Raw genomic sequence first — 17,081 nt, forward strand, 5'->3', positions numbered from 1 at the left:
GTTTGCGCCATCCGACGCCTCATTTATCGCTCTACATATTTGTTTCTAAACCATTTCCTCGTATCTCCCATATTAAGGGGGTAAATTGAAATCAAATTTTGAATAGGGTGAAATTTGGGTGCATTTTTAACATTTTACATTACTTTTTGCCTACTTATGTATAAGCTAGAATCATGAAATTTGGTACACACATGTCCCTTAATCGTGCCAATGTGCGCACACAACGTGATGATCCTATCATTCTTATAAGTGTGTCAAACAATGAAATATATTTGTAAAAATCACCAAATTTACGAACAATCCGGAAATACGGCCAAATTTAACGTATTAGGGAGAGAGATACGACAAAATGTCACAGGACCAAAGTTGTAGATCACTCCGAATTGAAGGGACATTGTGCCATCCGTTTTGTGATACGACTTACCGTTTAGCCAAAAAATAGCTCAAAAGGAATGTCTGCACAGTCATTAAAATTGCCTCCATATTTCGATATCTTTGGGGGGTAAAAAGTGAAAAATTTGAACATCTTGGAATTTTCCCGTCGGTTAGGGACCAAAAGCTATAATTTCACCAAATTTCAATTGTCTACTTCGTCTGGCAGGTTGTGCCGCCATTTTGATTTGGGGGGATAGGGGATAAAAATGAGGAAATTCTCGAAAATTTTTAAGCCCACGAAACCTATAGGTTATCGTTTTGGATATACTATACGACTGTGTTCTTATGCTGAGCCCAAAATTTGAGCCCCCCCAGCGTGCCCCCTTCAGGGAATTTTGAGAATTTCCGATTTTTCTAGGGATCCTGGGGTCATCAGTTTCCTCCGTACAAAGTTTCAAATTTCTGAGATTTCTGGAAGTGCCTCATTAATTCACGTCTTTTTTCATTTTTAAATATTTATATATACATCGCTCCAGCCCGACTTGCTTTTATATATATAGATGACGGATAAGCATGAGCACGTTGAAAAGTGCAGACTTCCACTTCGAGATTCATATCTCCTAAACGGTTTATGATATTAAGAAACGGTTTGCGCCATCAGACGCCTCATTTATCGCTCTACATATTTGTTTCTAAATCATTTCCTCGTATCTCCCATATTAAGGGGGTAAATTGAAATCACATTTTGAATAGGGTGAAATTTGGGTGCATTTTTAACATTTTACATTACTTTTTGCCTACTTATGTATAAGCTAGAATCATGAAATTTGGTACACACATGTCCCTTAATCGTGCCAATGTGCGCACACAACGTGATGATCCTATCATTCTTATAAGTGTGTCAAACAATGAAATATATTTGTAAAAATCACCAAATTTACGAACAATCCAGAAATACGGCCAAATTTAACGTATTAGGGAGAGAGATACGACAAAATGTCACAGGACCAAAGTTGTAGATCACTCCGAATTGAAGGGACATTGTGCCATCCGTTTTGTGATACGACTTACCGTTTAGCCAAAAAATAGCTCAAAAGGAATGTCTGCACAGTCATTAAAATTGCCTCCATATTTCGATATCTTTGGGGGGTAAAAAGTGAAAAATTTGAACATCTTGGAATTTTCCCGTCGGTTAGGGACCAAAAGCTATAATTTCACCAAATTTCAATTGTCTACTTCGTATGGCAGGTTGTGCCGCCATTTTGATTTGGGGGGATAGGGGATACAAATGAGGAAATTCTCGAAAATTTTTAAGCCCACGAAACCTATAGGTTATCGTTTTGGATATACTATACGACTGTGTTCTTATGCTGAGCCCAAAATTTGAGCCCCCCCAGCGTGCCCCCTTCAGGGAATTTTGAGAATTTCCGATTTTTCTAGGGATCCTGGGGTCATCAGTTTCCTCCGTACAAAGTTTCAAATTTCTGAGATTTCTGGAAGTGCCTCATTAATTCACGTCTTTTTTCATTTTTAAATATTTATATATACATCGCTCCAGCCCGACTTGCTTTTATATATATAGATAGATGACGGATAAGCATGAGCACGTTGAAAAGTGCAGACTTCCACTTCGAGATTCATATCTCCTAAACGGTTTATGATATTAAGAAACGGTTTGCGCCATCCGACGCCTCATTTATCGCTCTACATATTTGTTTCTAAATCATTTCCTCGTATCTCCCATATTAAGGGGGTAAATTGAAATCAAATTTTGAATAGGGTGAAATTTGGGTGCATTTTTAACATTTTACATTACTTTTTGCCTACTTATGTATAAGCTAGAATCATGAAATTTGGTACACACATGTCCCTTAATCGTGCCAATGTGCGCACACAACGTGATGATCCTATCATTCTTATAAGTGTGTCAAACAATGAAATATATTTGTAAAAATCACCAAATTTACGAACAATCCGGAAATACGGCCAAATTTAACGTATTAGGGAGAGAGATACGACAAAATGTCACAGGACCAAAGTCGTAGATCACTCCGAATTGAAGGGACATTGTGCCATCCGTTTTGTGATACGACTTACCGTTTAGCCAAAAAATAGCTCAAAAGGAATGTCTGCACAGTCATTAAAATTGCCTCCATATTTCGATATCTTTGGGGGGTAAAAAGTGAAAAATTTGAACATCTTGGAATTTTCCCGTCGGTTAGGGACCAAAAGCTATAATTTCACCAAATTTCAATTGTCTACTTCGTCTGGCAGGTTGTGCCGCCATTTTGATTTGGGGGGATAGGGGATAAAAATGAGGAAATTCTCGAAAATTTTTAAGCCCACGAAACCTATAGGTTATCGTTTTGGATATACTATACGACTGTGTTCTTATGCTGAGCCCAAAATTTGAGCCCCCCCAGCGTGCCCCCTTCAGGGAATTTTGAGAATTTCCGATTTTTCTAGGGATCCTGGGGTCATCAGTTTCCTCCGTACAAAGTTTCAAATTTCTGAGATTTCTGGAAGTGCCTCATTAATTCACGTCTTTTTTCATTTTTAAATATTTATATATACATCGCTCCAGCCCGACTTGCTTTTATATATATAGATGACGGATAAGCATGAGCACGTTGAAAAGTGCAGACTTCCACTTCGAGATTCATATCTCCTAAACGGTTTATGATATTAAGAAACGGTTTGCGCCATCAGACGCCTCATTTATCGCTCTACATATTTGTTTCTAAATCATTTCCTCGTATCTCCCATATTAAGGGGGTAAATTGAAATCACATTTTGAATAGGGTGAAATTTGGGTGCATTTTTAACATTTTACATTACTTTTTGCCTACTTATGTATAAGCTAGAATCATGAAATTTGGTACACACATGTCCCTTAATCGTGCCAATGTGCGCACACAACGTGATGATCCTATCATTCTTATAAGTGTGTCAAACAATGAAATATATTTGTAAAAATCACCAAATTTACGAACAATCCAGAAATACGGCCAAATTTAACGTATTAGGGAGAGAGATACGACAAAATGTCACAGGACCAAAGTTGTAGATCACTCCGAATTGAAGGGACATTGTGCCATCCGTTTTGTGATACGACTTACCGTTTAGCCAAAAAATAGCTCAAAAGGAATGTCTGCACAGTCATTAAAATTGCCTCCATATTTCGATATCTTTGGGGGGTAAAAAGTGAAAAATTTGAACATCTTGGAATTTTCCCGTCGGTTAGGGACCAAAAGCTATAATTTCACCAAATTTCAATTGTCTACTTCGTATGGCAGGTTGTGCCGCCATTTTGATTTGGGGGGATAGGGGATACAAATGAGGAAATTCTCGAAAATTTTTAAGCCCACGAAACCTATAGGTTATCGTTTTGGATATACTATACGACTGTGTTCTTATGCTGAGCCCAAAATTTGAGCCCCCCCAGCGTGCCCCCTTCAGGGAATTTTGAGAATTTCCGATTTTTCTAGGGATCCTGGGGTCATCAGTTTCCTCCGTACAAAGTTTCAAATTTCTGAGATTTCTGGAAGTGCCTCATTAATTCACGTCTTTTTTCATTTTTAAATATTTATATATACATCGCTCCAGCCCGACTTGCTTTTATATATATAGATAGATGACGGATAAGCATGAGCACGTTGAAAAGTGCAGACTTCCACTTCGAGATTCATATCTCCTAAACGGTTTATGATATTAAGAAACGGTTTGCGCCATCCGACGCCTCATTTATCGCTCTACATATTTGTTTCTAAACCATTTCCTCGTATCTCCCATATTAAGGGGGTAAATTGAAATCAAATTTTGAATAGGGTGAAATTTGGGTGCATTTTTAACATTTTACATTACTTTTTGCCTACTTATGTATAAGCTAGAATCATGAAATTTGGTACACACATGTCCCTTAATCGTGCCAATGTGCGCACACAACGTGATGATCCTATCATTCTTATAAGTGTGTCAAACAATGAAATATATTTGTAAAAATCACCAAATTTACGAACAATCCGGAAATACGGCCAAATTTAACGTATTAGGGAGAGAGATACGACAAAATGTCACAGGACCAAAGTTGTAGATCACTCCGAATTGAAGGGACATTGTGCCATCCGTTTTGTGATACGACTTACCGTTTAGCCAAAAAATAGCTCAAAAGGAATGTCTGCACAGTCATTAAAATTGCCTCCATATTTCGATATCTTTGGGGGGTAAAAAGTGAAAAATTTGAACATCTTGGAATTTTCCCGTCGGTTAGGGACCAAAAGCTATAATTTCACCAAATTTCAATTGTCTACTTCGTCTGGCAGGTTGTGCCGCCATTTTGATTTGGGGGATAGGGGATAAAAATGAGGAAATTCTCGAAAATTTTTAAGCCCACGAAACCTATAGGTTATCGTTTTGGATATACTATACGACTGTGTTCTTATGCTGAGCCCAAAATTTGAGCCCCCCCAGCGTGCCCCCTTCAGGGAATTTTGAGAATTTCCGATTTTTCTAGGGATCCTGGGGTCATCAGTTTCCTCCGTACAAAGTTTCAAATTTCTGAGATTTCTGGAAGTGCCTCATTAATTCACGTCTTTTTTCATTTTTAAATATTTATATATACATCGCTCCAGCCCGACTTGCTTTTATATATATAGATAGATGACGGATAAGCATGAGCACGTTGAAAAGTGCAGACTTCCACTTCGAGATTCATATCTCCTAAACGGTTTATGATATTAAGAAACGGTTTGTGCCATCAGACGTCTCATTTATCGCTCTACATATTTGTTTCTAAACCATTTCCTCGTATCTCCCATATTAAGGGGGTAAATTGAGATCAAATTTTGAATAGGGTGAAATTTGGGTGCATTTTTAACATTTTACATTACGTTTTGCCTACTTATGTATAAGCTAGAAGCATGAAATTTGGTACACACATGTCCCTTAATCGTGCCAATGTGCGCACACAACGTGATGATCCTATCATTCTTATAAGTGTGTCAAACAATGAAATATACTTGTAAAAATCACCAAATTTACGAACAATCCAGAAATACGGCCAAATTTAACGTATTAGGGAGAGAGATACGACAAAATGTCACAGGACCAAAGTTGTAGATCACTCCGAATTGAAGGGACATTGTGCCATCCGTTTTGTGATACGACTTACCGTTTAGCCAAAAAATAGCTCAAAAGGAATGTCTGCACAGTCATTAAAATTGCCTCCATATTTCGATATCTTTGGGGGGTAAAAAGTGAAAAATTTGAACATCTTGGAATTTTCCCGTCGGTTAGGGACCAAAAGCTATAATTTCACCAAATTTCAATTGTCTACTTCGTCTGGCAGGTTGTGCCGCCATTTTGATTTGGGGGGATAGGGGATAAAAATGAGGAAATTCTCGAAAATTTTTAAGCCCACGAAACCTATAGGTTATCGTTTTGGATATACTATACGACTGTGTTCTTATGCTGAGCCCAAAATTTGAGCCCCCCAGCGTGCCCCCTTCAGGGAATTTTGAGAATTTCCGATTTTTCTAGGGATCCTGGGATCATCAGTTTCCTCCGTACCAAGTTTCAAATTTCTGAGATTTATGGAAGTGCCTCATTAATTCACGTCTTTTTTCATTTTTAAATATTTATATATACATCGCTCCAGCCCGACTTGCTTTTATATATATAGATTAACTGTATATATACCGTACAATATGCTAATAATAGAAATTGGTGGGTTTCAAAGGGAAATACTTATTTTAACTTGATATATTCCACATTCTAAATTCAGCAAATCCTTTCAAAATGAACTTGAAGAAATATGGAACAAGAATATTGTAGGTACTTTTGTGTTAAAATTGGAGATTTTAATATTGATAAAATGTCACAAAATAACCAATCCATTAATTTGAGTAAACTAGGAGAATGCTTTGGTCAATTTCCATGCAACAATATATACACTATGTGATCAAAAGTATCCGGACACCTGGCTGAATATGAGGTACAAGTTAGTGGCGCCCTCCATCGGTAATGCTGGAATTCAATATGGTGTTGGCCCACCTTTAGCCTTGAGGACAGCTTCCACTCTCGCAGGCATACGCTCAATCAGGGGCTGGAAGGTTGCTTAGGGAATGGCAGCCCATTCTTCACGGAGCGCTGCACTGAGGAGAGGTAGCGATGTCGGTCGGTTAGGCCTGGCATGAAGTAAGCATTCCAAAACATCCCGAAGGTGTTCTATAGGATTCAGGTCGGGACTTTGTGCAGGCCAGTCCATTATATGGATGTTATTGTCGCGTAACCACTCCACCACAGGCCGTGCATTATGAACAGGTGCTCGATCGTGTTGAAAGATGAAATCGCCATCCCCGAAGTGATCTTCAATAGTGGGAAGCAAGAAGGGGCTTAAAACATCAATGTAGGCCTGTGATGTGATAGTGCCACGCAAAACAACGAGGGATGCAAGCTCCCTCCATGCAAAGCACGACTACACCATAACACCACCGCCGCCGAATTTTACTGTTGGCACTACACACGCTGGCAGATGAAGTTCACCGGGCATTCGCCATACCCACATCCTGCCATCTGATCGCCACATTGTGTACCGTGATTCTTCACTCCACACAACGTTTTCCCACTGTTCAATCGTCCAATGTTTACGCTCCTTACACCAAGCGAGGCGTCGTTTGGCATTGACCTGCGTGATGTGTGGCTCATGGGCAGCCGCTCGACCATGAAATCCAAGTTTTCTCACCTCCCGCCGAACTGTCATAGTACTTCGAGTGGATCCTGATGCAGTTTGGAATTCCTGTGTGATGGTCTGGATAGATGACTGCCTATTACACTTGACGACCGTCTTCAACCGTCGGTGGTTTCTGTCAGTCAACAGACGAGGTCGGCCTGTACGCTTTCATGCTGTACGTGTCCCTTCACGTTTCCACTTCACTATCACATCAAAAACTGTGGACCTAGGGATTTTTAGGAGTGTGGAAATCTCGCGTACAGACTTATGACACAAGTGACACCCAATCACTGACCACGTTCGAAGTCCGTGAGTTCCGCGGAGTACCCCATTCTACTCTCTCAAGATGTCGAATGACTACTGGGGTCACTGCTATGGAATACCTGGCAGTAGGTGGTAGCACAATGCACCTAAGATGAAAAACGTACGTTTCTGGGGGAGTCCAGATACTTTTGATGACATAGTGTACCTCACTAGAGTGACAGACGACGTGAAATGAGTATTTTACTAGCATTGGTCAGGATCTAGCTGTTAATTTGCCTGCTTCCAATACCAGTAATCCACAAATATATCGCACAGTGCCAAGAACTTCTTCATTCTTGTATCCAGCTGACAACGAAGAAGTAGCATGTATGATAAAAGAACTAAACCATTCTAGTAGTTGTGATTATTTTGGTTTAAGTAACACAATTCTCAAACAGTTATCAACTTAGTTAGTTCCATACACCACATCATTAATTAGAAAATATTACCTGAAGGTAAAGCTCCTCCATTGTTCAAGATTGGCGAATTTATACCCATCCATAAGGGCTTAGATAAATTAGATATAAACAACTACAGACTGATCCCTATCGTTACCATTTCATCCAAAGTATTAGAAAAATTCTTAAAATAAAATGATTATTATAATTCATTCATAGAATGATTACTTTTATAAGTATCAATATGGCTTCATTCGAAATTCCAGCACATACAGTGCTGTTGAGAATATTATCATTAGACTGCACGAAGCTCTTGATTCCCGAACATTAGCTTCGAGGTTATTTATAGGCTTAAGGAAAGCCTATAACTCAGTTGATCACGAGATCATGATCAGGAAACTGGAAGAAGCAGGAGTAAGAGATGTTGCTATAAACTGGTTTAAGGATAATCTCAGTGATGGATCACAGCTCGTTTCATATAAAAATGCAAAATTTCTCTTCCTAAATCAATTGGTGTTCCTCAGGGTTCAGTAGCGGGTCCAGCTTTATTTCTTTTATTTTTGAACGATATAGGCTTCCTAAAACTTCAAGGACAATTCTCTATTTTTGCAGATGGTACAAATATTTTTTTATGTTGGTACTTCTGCTAAATAACTTGAGGTAAACATGCAGTATGACATTAGCTTATTACAAATTTGGCTTTTAAACAATAGACTATCCATCAGTCTTAACAAGGCCTACTGCGTAATTGTTAAAATCCCTCATGTGCAACTTATCTTGATCTTACAATAACATTTTTCGATCATTCTTTACCAAGAGTGCAATTTACTAAATTTCTAGGTTGCAAAATAGATGAAATGCTTGACTGGAATGAGCAAGTTAAAAATATATGCAAAAAAATAAGTCCAGCAATTGGAGTGCTTCACAGACTAATATATAAATTCAACCATAAGTTTTTTAAAGCTATTTATCATGCTCTCATTGCACATAACGTTATTTTCATGATTCATGTTTGGGGATATTGCAATAAGCAACTCTTTGAGAAAGTTGCCATTTTACAAAGAAAAGAGCACTAACAATACTTTAAAATTTATCGCACTTAACGCCTACGGATTATTTGTATGAGAAATGCAGACTTCTGCCACTCCATATGTTACGCGATAGAGCTTCGTCTACGATAGTATATAAAATTAAGCATAATTTGCTTCATATAAACAGTGTCTGTATCATAAATTCTGACATACACTCATATAACACTCGAGGATCAGAGAGAGTCCATACACAATTTTTAAAATCTAGTATAGTTGTAACTCCTTGCGGCACTAATCTGTGAAGGTGTACGAGGTTTGTCCGGAAAATACTTATAAATCCGTCGGGGTGACGTATCACGTATCGTGGAGGCGCCGCCAGGTGGCACTGCTGTTGTCGCCAATCTTCTCAACGCTCAGTTCGAGTCGGAGAGCTCTGCGTGTCAGTAGCAGTGTGTGGCTGCTTGTTGAAAGTTACCCGTTTTCACCTGCCGTCGGTATGGAGCTCTCTCTGATTGAGGAACAGCGTATCAACATCAAGTCTCAGAGCTCGTGTGGCCCGAGTTCGACCGGATTTGGCACAAGGGGGCAGGTGGATCCTTCATCACGACAATGCGCCCGCTCACACGTCGCTCGTTGTGCGTGAGTTTTTGGCCCGAAGCTCAATCACCGCGACAGACCACCCGCCTTATTCACCCGATTTAGCCCCTTGTGACTTCTTCCTGTTCCCGAAATGCAAAATGGTGCTTCGGGGGCGGCACTTGGGTGATGTGAAAGCCATCAAGGGAGAAACGACACGGCAACTGAACAGCATCACAACTGAAGACTTTCAACAATGTTATCAACAGTGGAAACGGCGTTGGCAGAAGTGCATCTTGTCTCAGGGAGAGTACTTTGAAGGAGAACATATTGTAATACCTGAATATTTGTCAAATAAAGTTATTATTAAACTTTTATACGTATTTTCCGGACAAACCTCGTACAATGCTCTCCCTAACATATACATCAGGCAGCAACAATTTCAACATTTAAACAAAAAAATAAATAAGCAATGAATAAAAGAAAATGAGCAGTCAATCTTACATACCAAATAATGTAAAGTGGTCTTATCTTATAAATAAAATTCTGGGGAGTCCTCTGTCTGTAATGCTATTTATTTCGCAAAATTTTCATATATTTCTCCGTTTTTGGTAAACCTGAGATCATATCAATAGTTTTTAGTTATTGTGTCTGTCTGTCTGTTTGTTTGTTTGTTCGTTTGCTTGTTTGTTTGTTTGTTTGTTTGTTTGTTTGTTTGTTTGTTCCACCATCACGGGTATATGACTGAATAGATCTCAGTAGAGTCTACTAATTCAGGAACAATATCTGAGATGCATATCATTTAAAATTCACCGAACAGACTGGGGGTTTATAGGAAGACCAGAAGACGTTTTTTTCAATTTTCTCTTACATTACTGATTATGTTTCAACCAAACTTCACATTTAGAGTCTAATTATCCAGGAGCAGGTTTCGGTATGCATATTATTTAAAAATCACTGAACTGATTGGGGGTTTATAGGAAGACCAGAAGAGTATTTTTCAATTTTCTTTCACTATCCATTATATCTCGACCAAACTTCATATTTAGAGTCTACTCATCCGGGAGCAGGTTCCAATATGCATATTCTTTAAAAAATCACTGAAACCAAACACAAATTGGAAGGCCAGAAGATACTCTTTTTTCAATTTTCTCATACACTATTGACTATATCTTTACGAAACTTCGTATTTAGAGTCTAATCATCCAGGAGCAGGTTTAGATACGCATATCACTTATAAATCACAGGATATATTTGGGATTTGTAGAAATAAAAGAAGAGTTTATACATTCTTTACACTGTAGATTATATCTCGACTAGAGATGGGCACTATCGACTGAAAACCACTATCGACTACTCGGGCGATAGTCCCTTCGAACTGTCGACTGAGTAGTCGAATGTTTTCAGTCGAACAAAAGTATTCATTACTTCCCGTTGAGAAGACTGAACAGTCGAATGATTTCAGTCGAATGAAAGTATTCATATCACGCAAGTAGTCATTCCATGAAAAACATTCGAATGTTTCCAGTCGAAACTCTCCGTATCAAAAGTAGAGAATCGTACTTTTACGAATTCGACTCAATTTAACGCAATTTACCAATAATTAGAAATCACTTGTATAGACACCCATTAGATAAAAAATTAATGTTATATTGAGTGATTTACAAATTTATTCAAAGGGACCCACGTTCGCAGCCGAGAAGTCCACTCCGCTCCACATTAGGAATAAGAAGCTGCACCACCTGGATATCCCAGTTCCGTATTCCATTTACGGACAGCGGATACCAGTTTTCCATGAGGGTTTCTACATTCATTCCTGGCAAATGCCACAATAGTACTGTACCTTGGGCACATACCCCAATCCCGGATTATATAATCACACTATCGAGGAATTCACAGTTGCGCAGATTAAAATCCGGTTTACGCACTCGTCCGTACATGGGGCTAACAAATATAGAGATGCCCTTAATACGAACCAACATCATACGAATGGCCTTTCTTGGTGCTAAATGGACAGTGAAACGTAGAAAGACGACAATGAGGCTCTATTCCTGAACAATGCTAACAATAATATGTAAAACGTGTTGCTGTAGGCTAGTACACAATCAAAATATATATGAGAATAGCCAAACACACTATCGCACTACTGTATATTCTGTGACGGGAGTGCGACTGAATTCAGTCGACTTGTTTAGTAGTGCTGACTGGAGAGCAAGACGTGGGAGATCAGTTACGGGAATGCGACTGAATTCAGTCGACTAGTTTTTTTAAAGCAGTCGACTGTTACGACAGTTATTATAGTTATGTATTATAAATGAATAACGTAATTAATATAAACAAATATGCAACGAAATAAAGAGCACATAATCGACAAGAGAAAATCGCCATATTAAGTAGGTACCTATAAAGTTAACATATTATAAATTCAATATCCGAAGTGACCATAAACCGATAGTTCCATTCGCTGTGACGGGAGTGCGACTGAATTCAGTCGACTTGTTTAGTAGTGCTTGGCTGCTTGCTGACTGGAGAGCAAAACGTGGGAGATCAGTGACGGGAATGCGACTGAATTCAGTCGACTAGTTTTTTAAAGCAGTCGACTGCTACGATAGTTTAAACTATCGACTAGTTCGATAGTTATCAGTCGATAGTGCCCATCTCTAATCTCGACCAAACTTCAGATTTAGAGCCTAACCCTCCAGGAGCAGATTTTGACATGCGTATCATTCATAAGAAGACCAGAAAAATATTTTCAATTCTCTATTACGCTATTGATTATATGCAAAATCCGTAGACTATGTGTGGAATACTCTTTCATTTTAAATATTTTTGTTATGTACACAATTTTGATTACTCTTCGAATGACGGAGAAAAATACTATTTTCTACGGGCTTCATGCTCTGCAGCCAGTGACGCACATCTACAGTTGTTTGAAGGGTCCATACCAGGAGAAAATCAGAGGATGCATAATATTTCTCTCGGCTTGAAAATTAACCCCATCTAAAATATCTGAACACCAAGGAAACATGAGGTAGAACCTTTCCTTAGGTGCCTGTCAGTCTGTCTGTCTATCTGTTTGTAGTGTGTATTCTTAAATGTGGGAAAACTGATGGACTTATTTCAACCAAACTATTTATTTATAATTTACTCATCTGGATTGTGTTATCGGGTGCATACGATCATGGTAACCACATAGAGTTGGTATTTATAGGAATATAATTCTCAAATATTTTCGTTGACATTAGGTCAATCAAAAGATTGTATATAAGGAACATTTAAGAATATGTTATTTTCGTTCCTTTATGCCGTGTACGTATTTATCGTACGACGGAATAAAACACAGATGGTTAAAAAAACGGGATTTTTAGTCCAAGTCCCGTGAGGCATGTCGTGCATGTCACTTCAAGGTGTCTAGCGGGAAATTCTAAAGAGTCATTTTACACTTTTCGGTAAGGCAGATATTAATAGAAGTATCGTCAACGTCAGAGCGTCACGCAGGTGGTCAGATATACAATATGCAACCTGAGAACCATGGAGAATTTCTCACAACTTCGGACCAGGAACTGTTTCGTACAATAAATTCGGAAATCGTTCTCAGTCTCTCTAGAATTTGTTCAACATCATATTTTCGTTACTGGTCCGGGCTGTCGTAGGAAAATATAATTTTAACATGTGGCATTACACGTATGAATAGCGCCATGTTATTTCACATAAATTCCCGAAGGAAACATGTATCTACTGTACATTCCCGTGCGAGGAACGGGTGCAAATGCTAGTATTATATATTTGTGTTTTCCCTTCTCTCGGACTGTTATGTATTTGTAAATAAGGTATTATTGTATTGTAAATATTTTCTAAACTCTGCCAATATTTTATCCTTGTATTGCACCATTAAGAGCCTCGGCCTAGGTGCCCTTTCTTAAGTGAATAAATTAAAAATATGGAACTTACTTGGCCAATTCCGCTGCGACTACGGCCGAGTTTGCTGCAGCTTGAGGGTAAGTGAAAACACTGTGGTCAGCTCCGTCTTTCCAGTCCACTACGAACACGTTCTCGATGCTAGAAACCTGTAAAAATGGAACGGAATGAGCGGACCCCATTAATACAGATTTTTATATGAACAGATTAACTAAAATATAGAGTGTGTCCTTGAAAAAGTCTCCAATATTTAAAGAGGATGCAACACGCAGCAAACGAAAGAAAAAGATGCTATAACATCGGTCGCAACCCCAATATCTTCGCAATTATGGTCCCCTACCACTACTGTCAATGCTTACGATGTTCTAATAATTTACGGAGGGTCGTATGGAACAAAAACAAGAATACGTTCCTGTGTTGCTGCAGAATGTGGCATTACAGGAACGACTGCAAATGTGATACATGCATAATGGGGCACAGGCTCGTTTTCATCGTAGGATTAGGCGACATCTAACACGAGTCCTCCATGAGTGACGGGCTAATCGGGGAGGGCCAATACCTTAGCCTGCCCATTCTCCTGACGCGGGTTCTATACCTATGATGCAATCCGGCAATAGCCAGCGGTGTTCCATGCGACGTACTGTGGAAGGCTGCATTTCAATGGATGGCGGTCACATCGAGCAAGAAGAAAAGGTCAAAGGTCAAAGACATGTCTATCATTGTGGGTTGTGATAACGGACCATAACTGCGAAGGTAGTGGGTGTGCGACCATAATTTATAGGACCCTTTCTCCTTCGTTCGTTGCGTGCTGCCTCCTCTGTAAATATTTCAACCTATTTCAAGGACACTCTGTGTATATATTACAGTCGACTTAATGTCGCATCGACAGAGATAGCTCTTACGGCGACGATGGGAATAGGAAAGGGCAGGGAGTAGTAAGGGCCCGGTCGTGGCCTTAATAAAAGTACAGCCCCAGCATTTTCCTGGTGAACATTAGAAACTACGTGAACAGTGGGGTTCGTACCCACTATCTCCCGAATGCAAATTCACAGATGAGCGCCCCTAACAGCACGGCCAACTGTCTCGATAAATATTTTCATTTATTACTATGTATTGAAAGGTGTGCAGAGGTAGTGGCGGTGATGGTAGTGATTATCAAAACAATGGAATTATCAGATTACGCAAGACTGCGATTGTAAAATTCCTTCAAACCTCTAGACTATTTTTGTGGTATTTTTAATGGATATTGTGAAGAAAACAGTGAAAAAATATTCTATCACGTAGAGTGTTTTCAGAAGTAGATATTATTTAGCCACATTATTTTAAAATAATGAGGGATTTAGACACACGTGTTTATATAAATGAAACGAACATCCACATTTTCATATTCGTTATTATGTTTTACAATTTGCTTTACGTCGCACCGACACACATAGGTCATATGGAGACAATAGGATAGGTTTAGCAACGAGAAGGAAGCGGTCATGGTCTTGATTAAGGTACGGCCCCTGCAATTTAAACCACGGAAAAGCATATTCAGGACTGCCGACAGTGGGACTGGAACTCACTATCTCTCGAATGCAATCTGACAGCTACGTGCCCCAAACCACGCGACCACTCTCTCGGTGTTTTCATATTTGTGTACATGAAAGAGTTCGGAAATAAACGAAGAAATTTTAATAAAAATAGTATGGAAGAACTTGTTAAATCCAGTTTTTATTCCTAGAAATGAACGTCGGACATCCACTAACCACTCCCCCTCCCCTATCTGTGTCTCCTCCCATTCTTGTTGTTTAAAAAATAGAATTTGTTACCTTTTTGTAAATAGGAACTGAGGCCAAGTTTGAAATCATCGGTAAAATTACGATTGAAATCAGTTAAACCGAAGGCAATTTATCGCAACATTTTCTTTCGCATGCCTGTGTTGTGAGAGAGGAAAGGTTCCGACACTTCTAGGAAAAACATCTTTTGTTCAGGGGAGGGTTGGACTGCGTTTATCCTTGTTAGTGGTTCAGCATCACTCAGTAAGATCCTCTTGGTATAGCTAGGATAGGAAAGGGCCGGTATGAAGTTGGGTAAACACGGAAAACTATCGTCAAGACGCCGAGAGTGAAGTTCGAACCCACCCTAGACGAGTGATGTCATAAGCTTATCATCAACATAGCTACCTTACAAATCCTGCTCGATACAAGTGGGAAGTTTGAAATGAAACGGCATCTCCGTGTGGCCATATCCAGGGTTTATTACCTACTGCCATGTCATACTTTAACCCCTCTTACATTTTCGTTGAAAGGCGGTGAAGTGACCGAATCCTTAGGTCTCCTTAATTGTTGGGATAAGAAGAGAACAGGAGTTGACCAAAGGAAGTTGGATAACAAAGATTCGGAAACGAGTCTGACACCAGTAGGTGGGCCCCCATGATCGCTACTCCACTCTTAAACGTCATTTTGCTACATTAACAAGGATGCTGTGGGTAAAAGCACGTTGTACCTTTGTACCTTGAAATTATGGTTTAAGTCTTTGCTTCATGTTCGTACGAAGGGCGTACTATGTTGTTTTACACTTTATTTTTTCTACCTAAATGAAGTAAATCACACATCAGTTGTTGCGTCCACCTTCTCAACATAATCTCCTTGTAACTGTATGCACTTTTGCCATCGATGTGTCAGTCTCTCCAGACCTTCGTGAAACCATTCTTTCGGAGTGCTTCGTACCCATGCCTTGACAGCTGTGTCCAGTTCTGCAAAATCCGCAAAACGGCGACCACGTAGAGGTTTCTTCATGTCTCCGAACAGGTGATAATCACTGTTCGACATTTCTTTGGCGGTGGACTGCCCCTATGCTTCCGTTGCATCGATTGTTGTTTCGTTTGAGACTCATGGTAATGGAGCCATGTCTCATCACCATTCACAAGCCCAGCCATGAAGTCGGCTGGATCTTGATCATGGCGTTGCAAAAGTTCTCTGCACACGTCCACACGCCTCTGTCTGCAGATAAGAGTCTAGGCACCTAGGTGATGACACCTTCCCCAACTATTTGTGGCCGTGCACGATCCGCTGCAGGGTGTTTCGGATAATACCCGCGGCTGCCTCCATTTCCTTAAATGTAATGCATTTGTTTCCTTGGATGGCCTGTTCGTCCCGGGTGATGTTGGCTGGTGTTGACACTGTCACATTCCTTCCAGAACTGTTTCCCTTGTCTACCGATGTGCGCCCTGTTTTCCAACCTTCCACCCAGTTGTAAACTGTTTTCCATGACGGTGCATGTCCTCCAGAGACTGCCACCAAGCGCCGATGAATTTCTGCTATGGTTACGCCTTCTTTTAATAGGAACTAAGACGTACAGCGCTGTCTCTGATGGTTGCTTTCCATGTTGTCTGCTCCTACGCTGGCAGTGTTGTTATAAAATGGCTATGATGACTGCATTCGTGGGTCCCTGTGCGTGTGCTGCTACCTACGGTGGAACAAGGCACTAGTTACACGTCACCACCTTCAAAAGTGAAATGTGAACCATACCCTGACGTACAAAAATTAAAGTGTAAAACAATATAGTACGCCCCTAGTATATTTAGAATTCTACGGTTGTGCAACCATCTGCTCAACATCCAACTCGATCCTTATTTCTGTGCCATGTTCCTCCTTCTGAATACATACTGTTAACTGGAGCAAGGAAGGATGTTTCCTTTGATATAGTGGTTTGGAATCTGTAGCTCCTCATTTGAAAAGAATGTAACCTTTTGTTTTAACTGGC

The 17,081-nt window shown here is 39.7% G+C and overlaps 1 protein-coding gene across 1 annotated transcript in view; it reads right to left on the bottom strand.

The window, feature by feature from the left end:
- LOC136875626 (pancreatic triacylglycerol lipase) overlaps positions 1-17,081 on the bottom strand; it is an 81,198-nt gene that overhangs the window by 42,204 nt on the left and 21,913 nt on the right. The window contains exon 4 of the mRNA XM_067149167.2: positions 13,365-13,480. Within this exon, the coding sequence (XP_067005268.2) occupies positions 13,365-13,480 (116 nt within the window). The remainder of the gene's footprint in view (positions 1-13,364; positions 13,481-17,081) is intronic.

The sequence above is a fragment of the Anabrus simplex genome, chromosome 6, assembly GCF_040414725.1.
Source record: "Anabrus simplex isolate iqAnaSimp1 chromosome 6, ASM4041472v1, whole genome shotgun sequence".
NCBI lineage: Eukaryota > Metazoa > Arthropoda > Insecta > Orthoptera > Tettigoniidae > Anabrus > Anabrus simplex.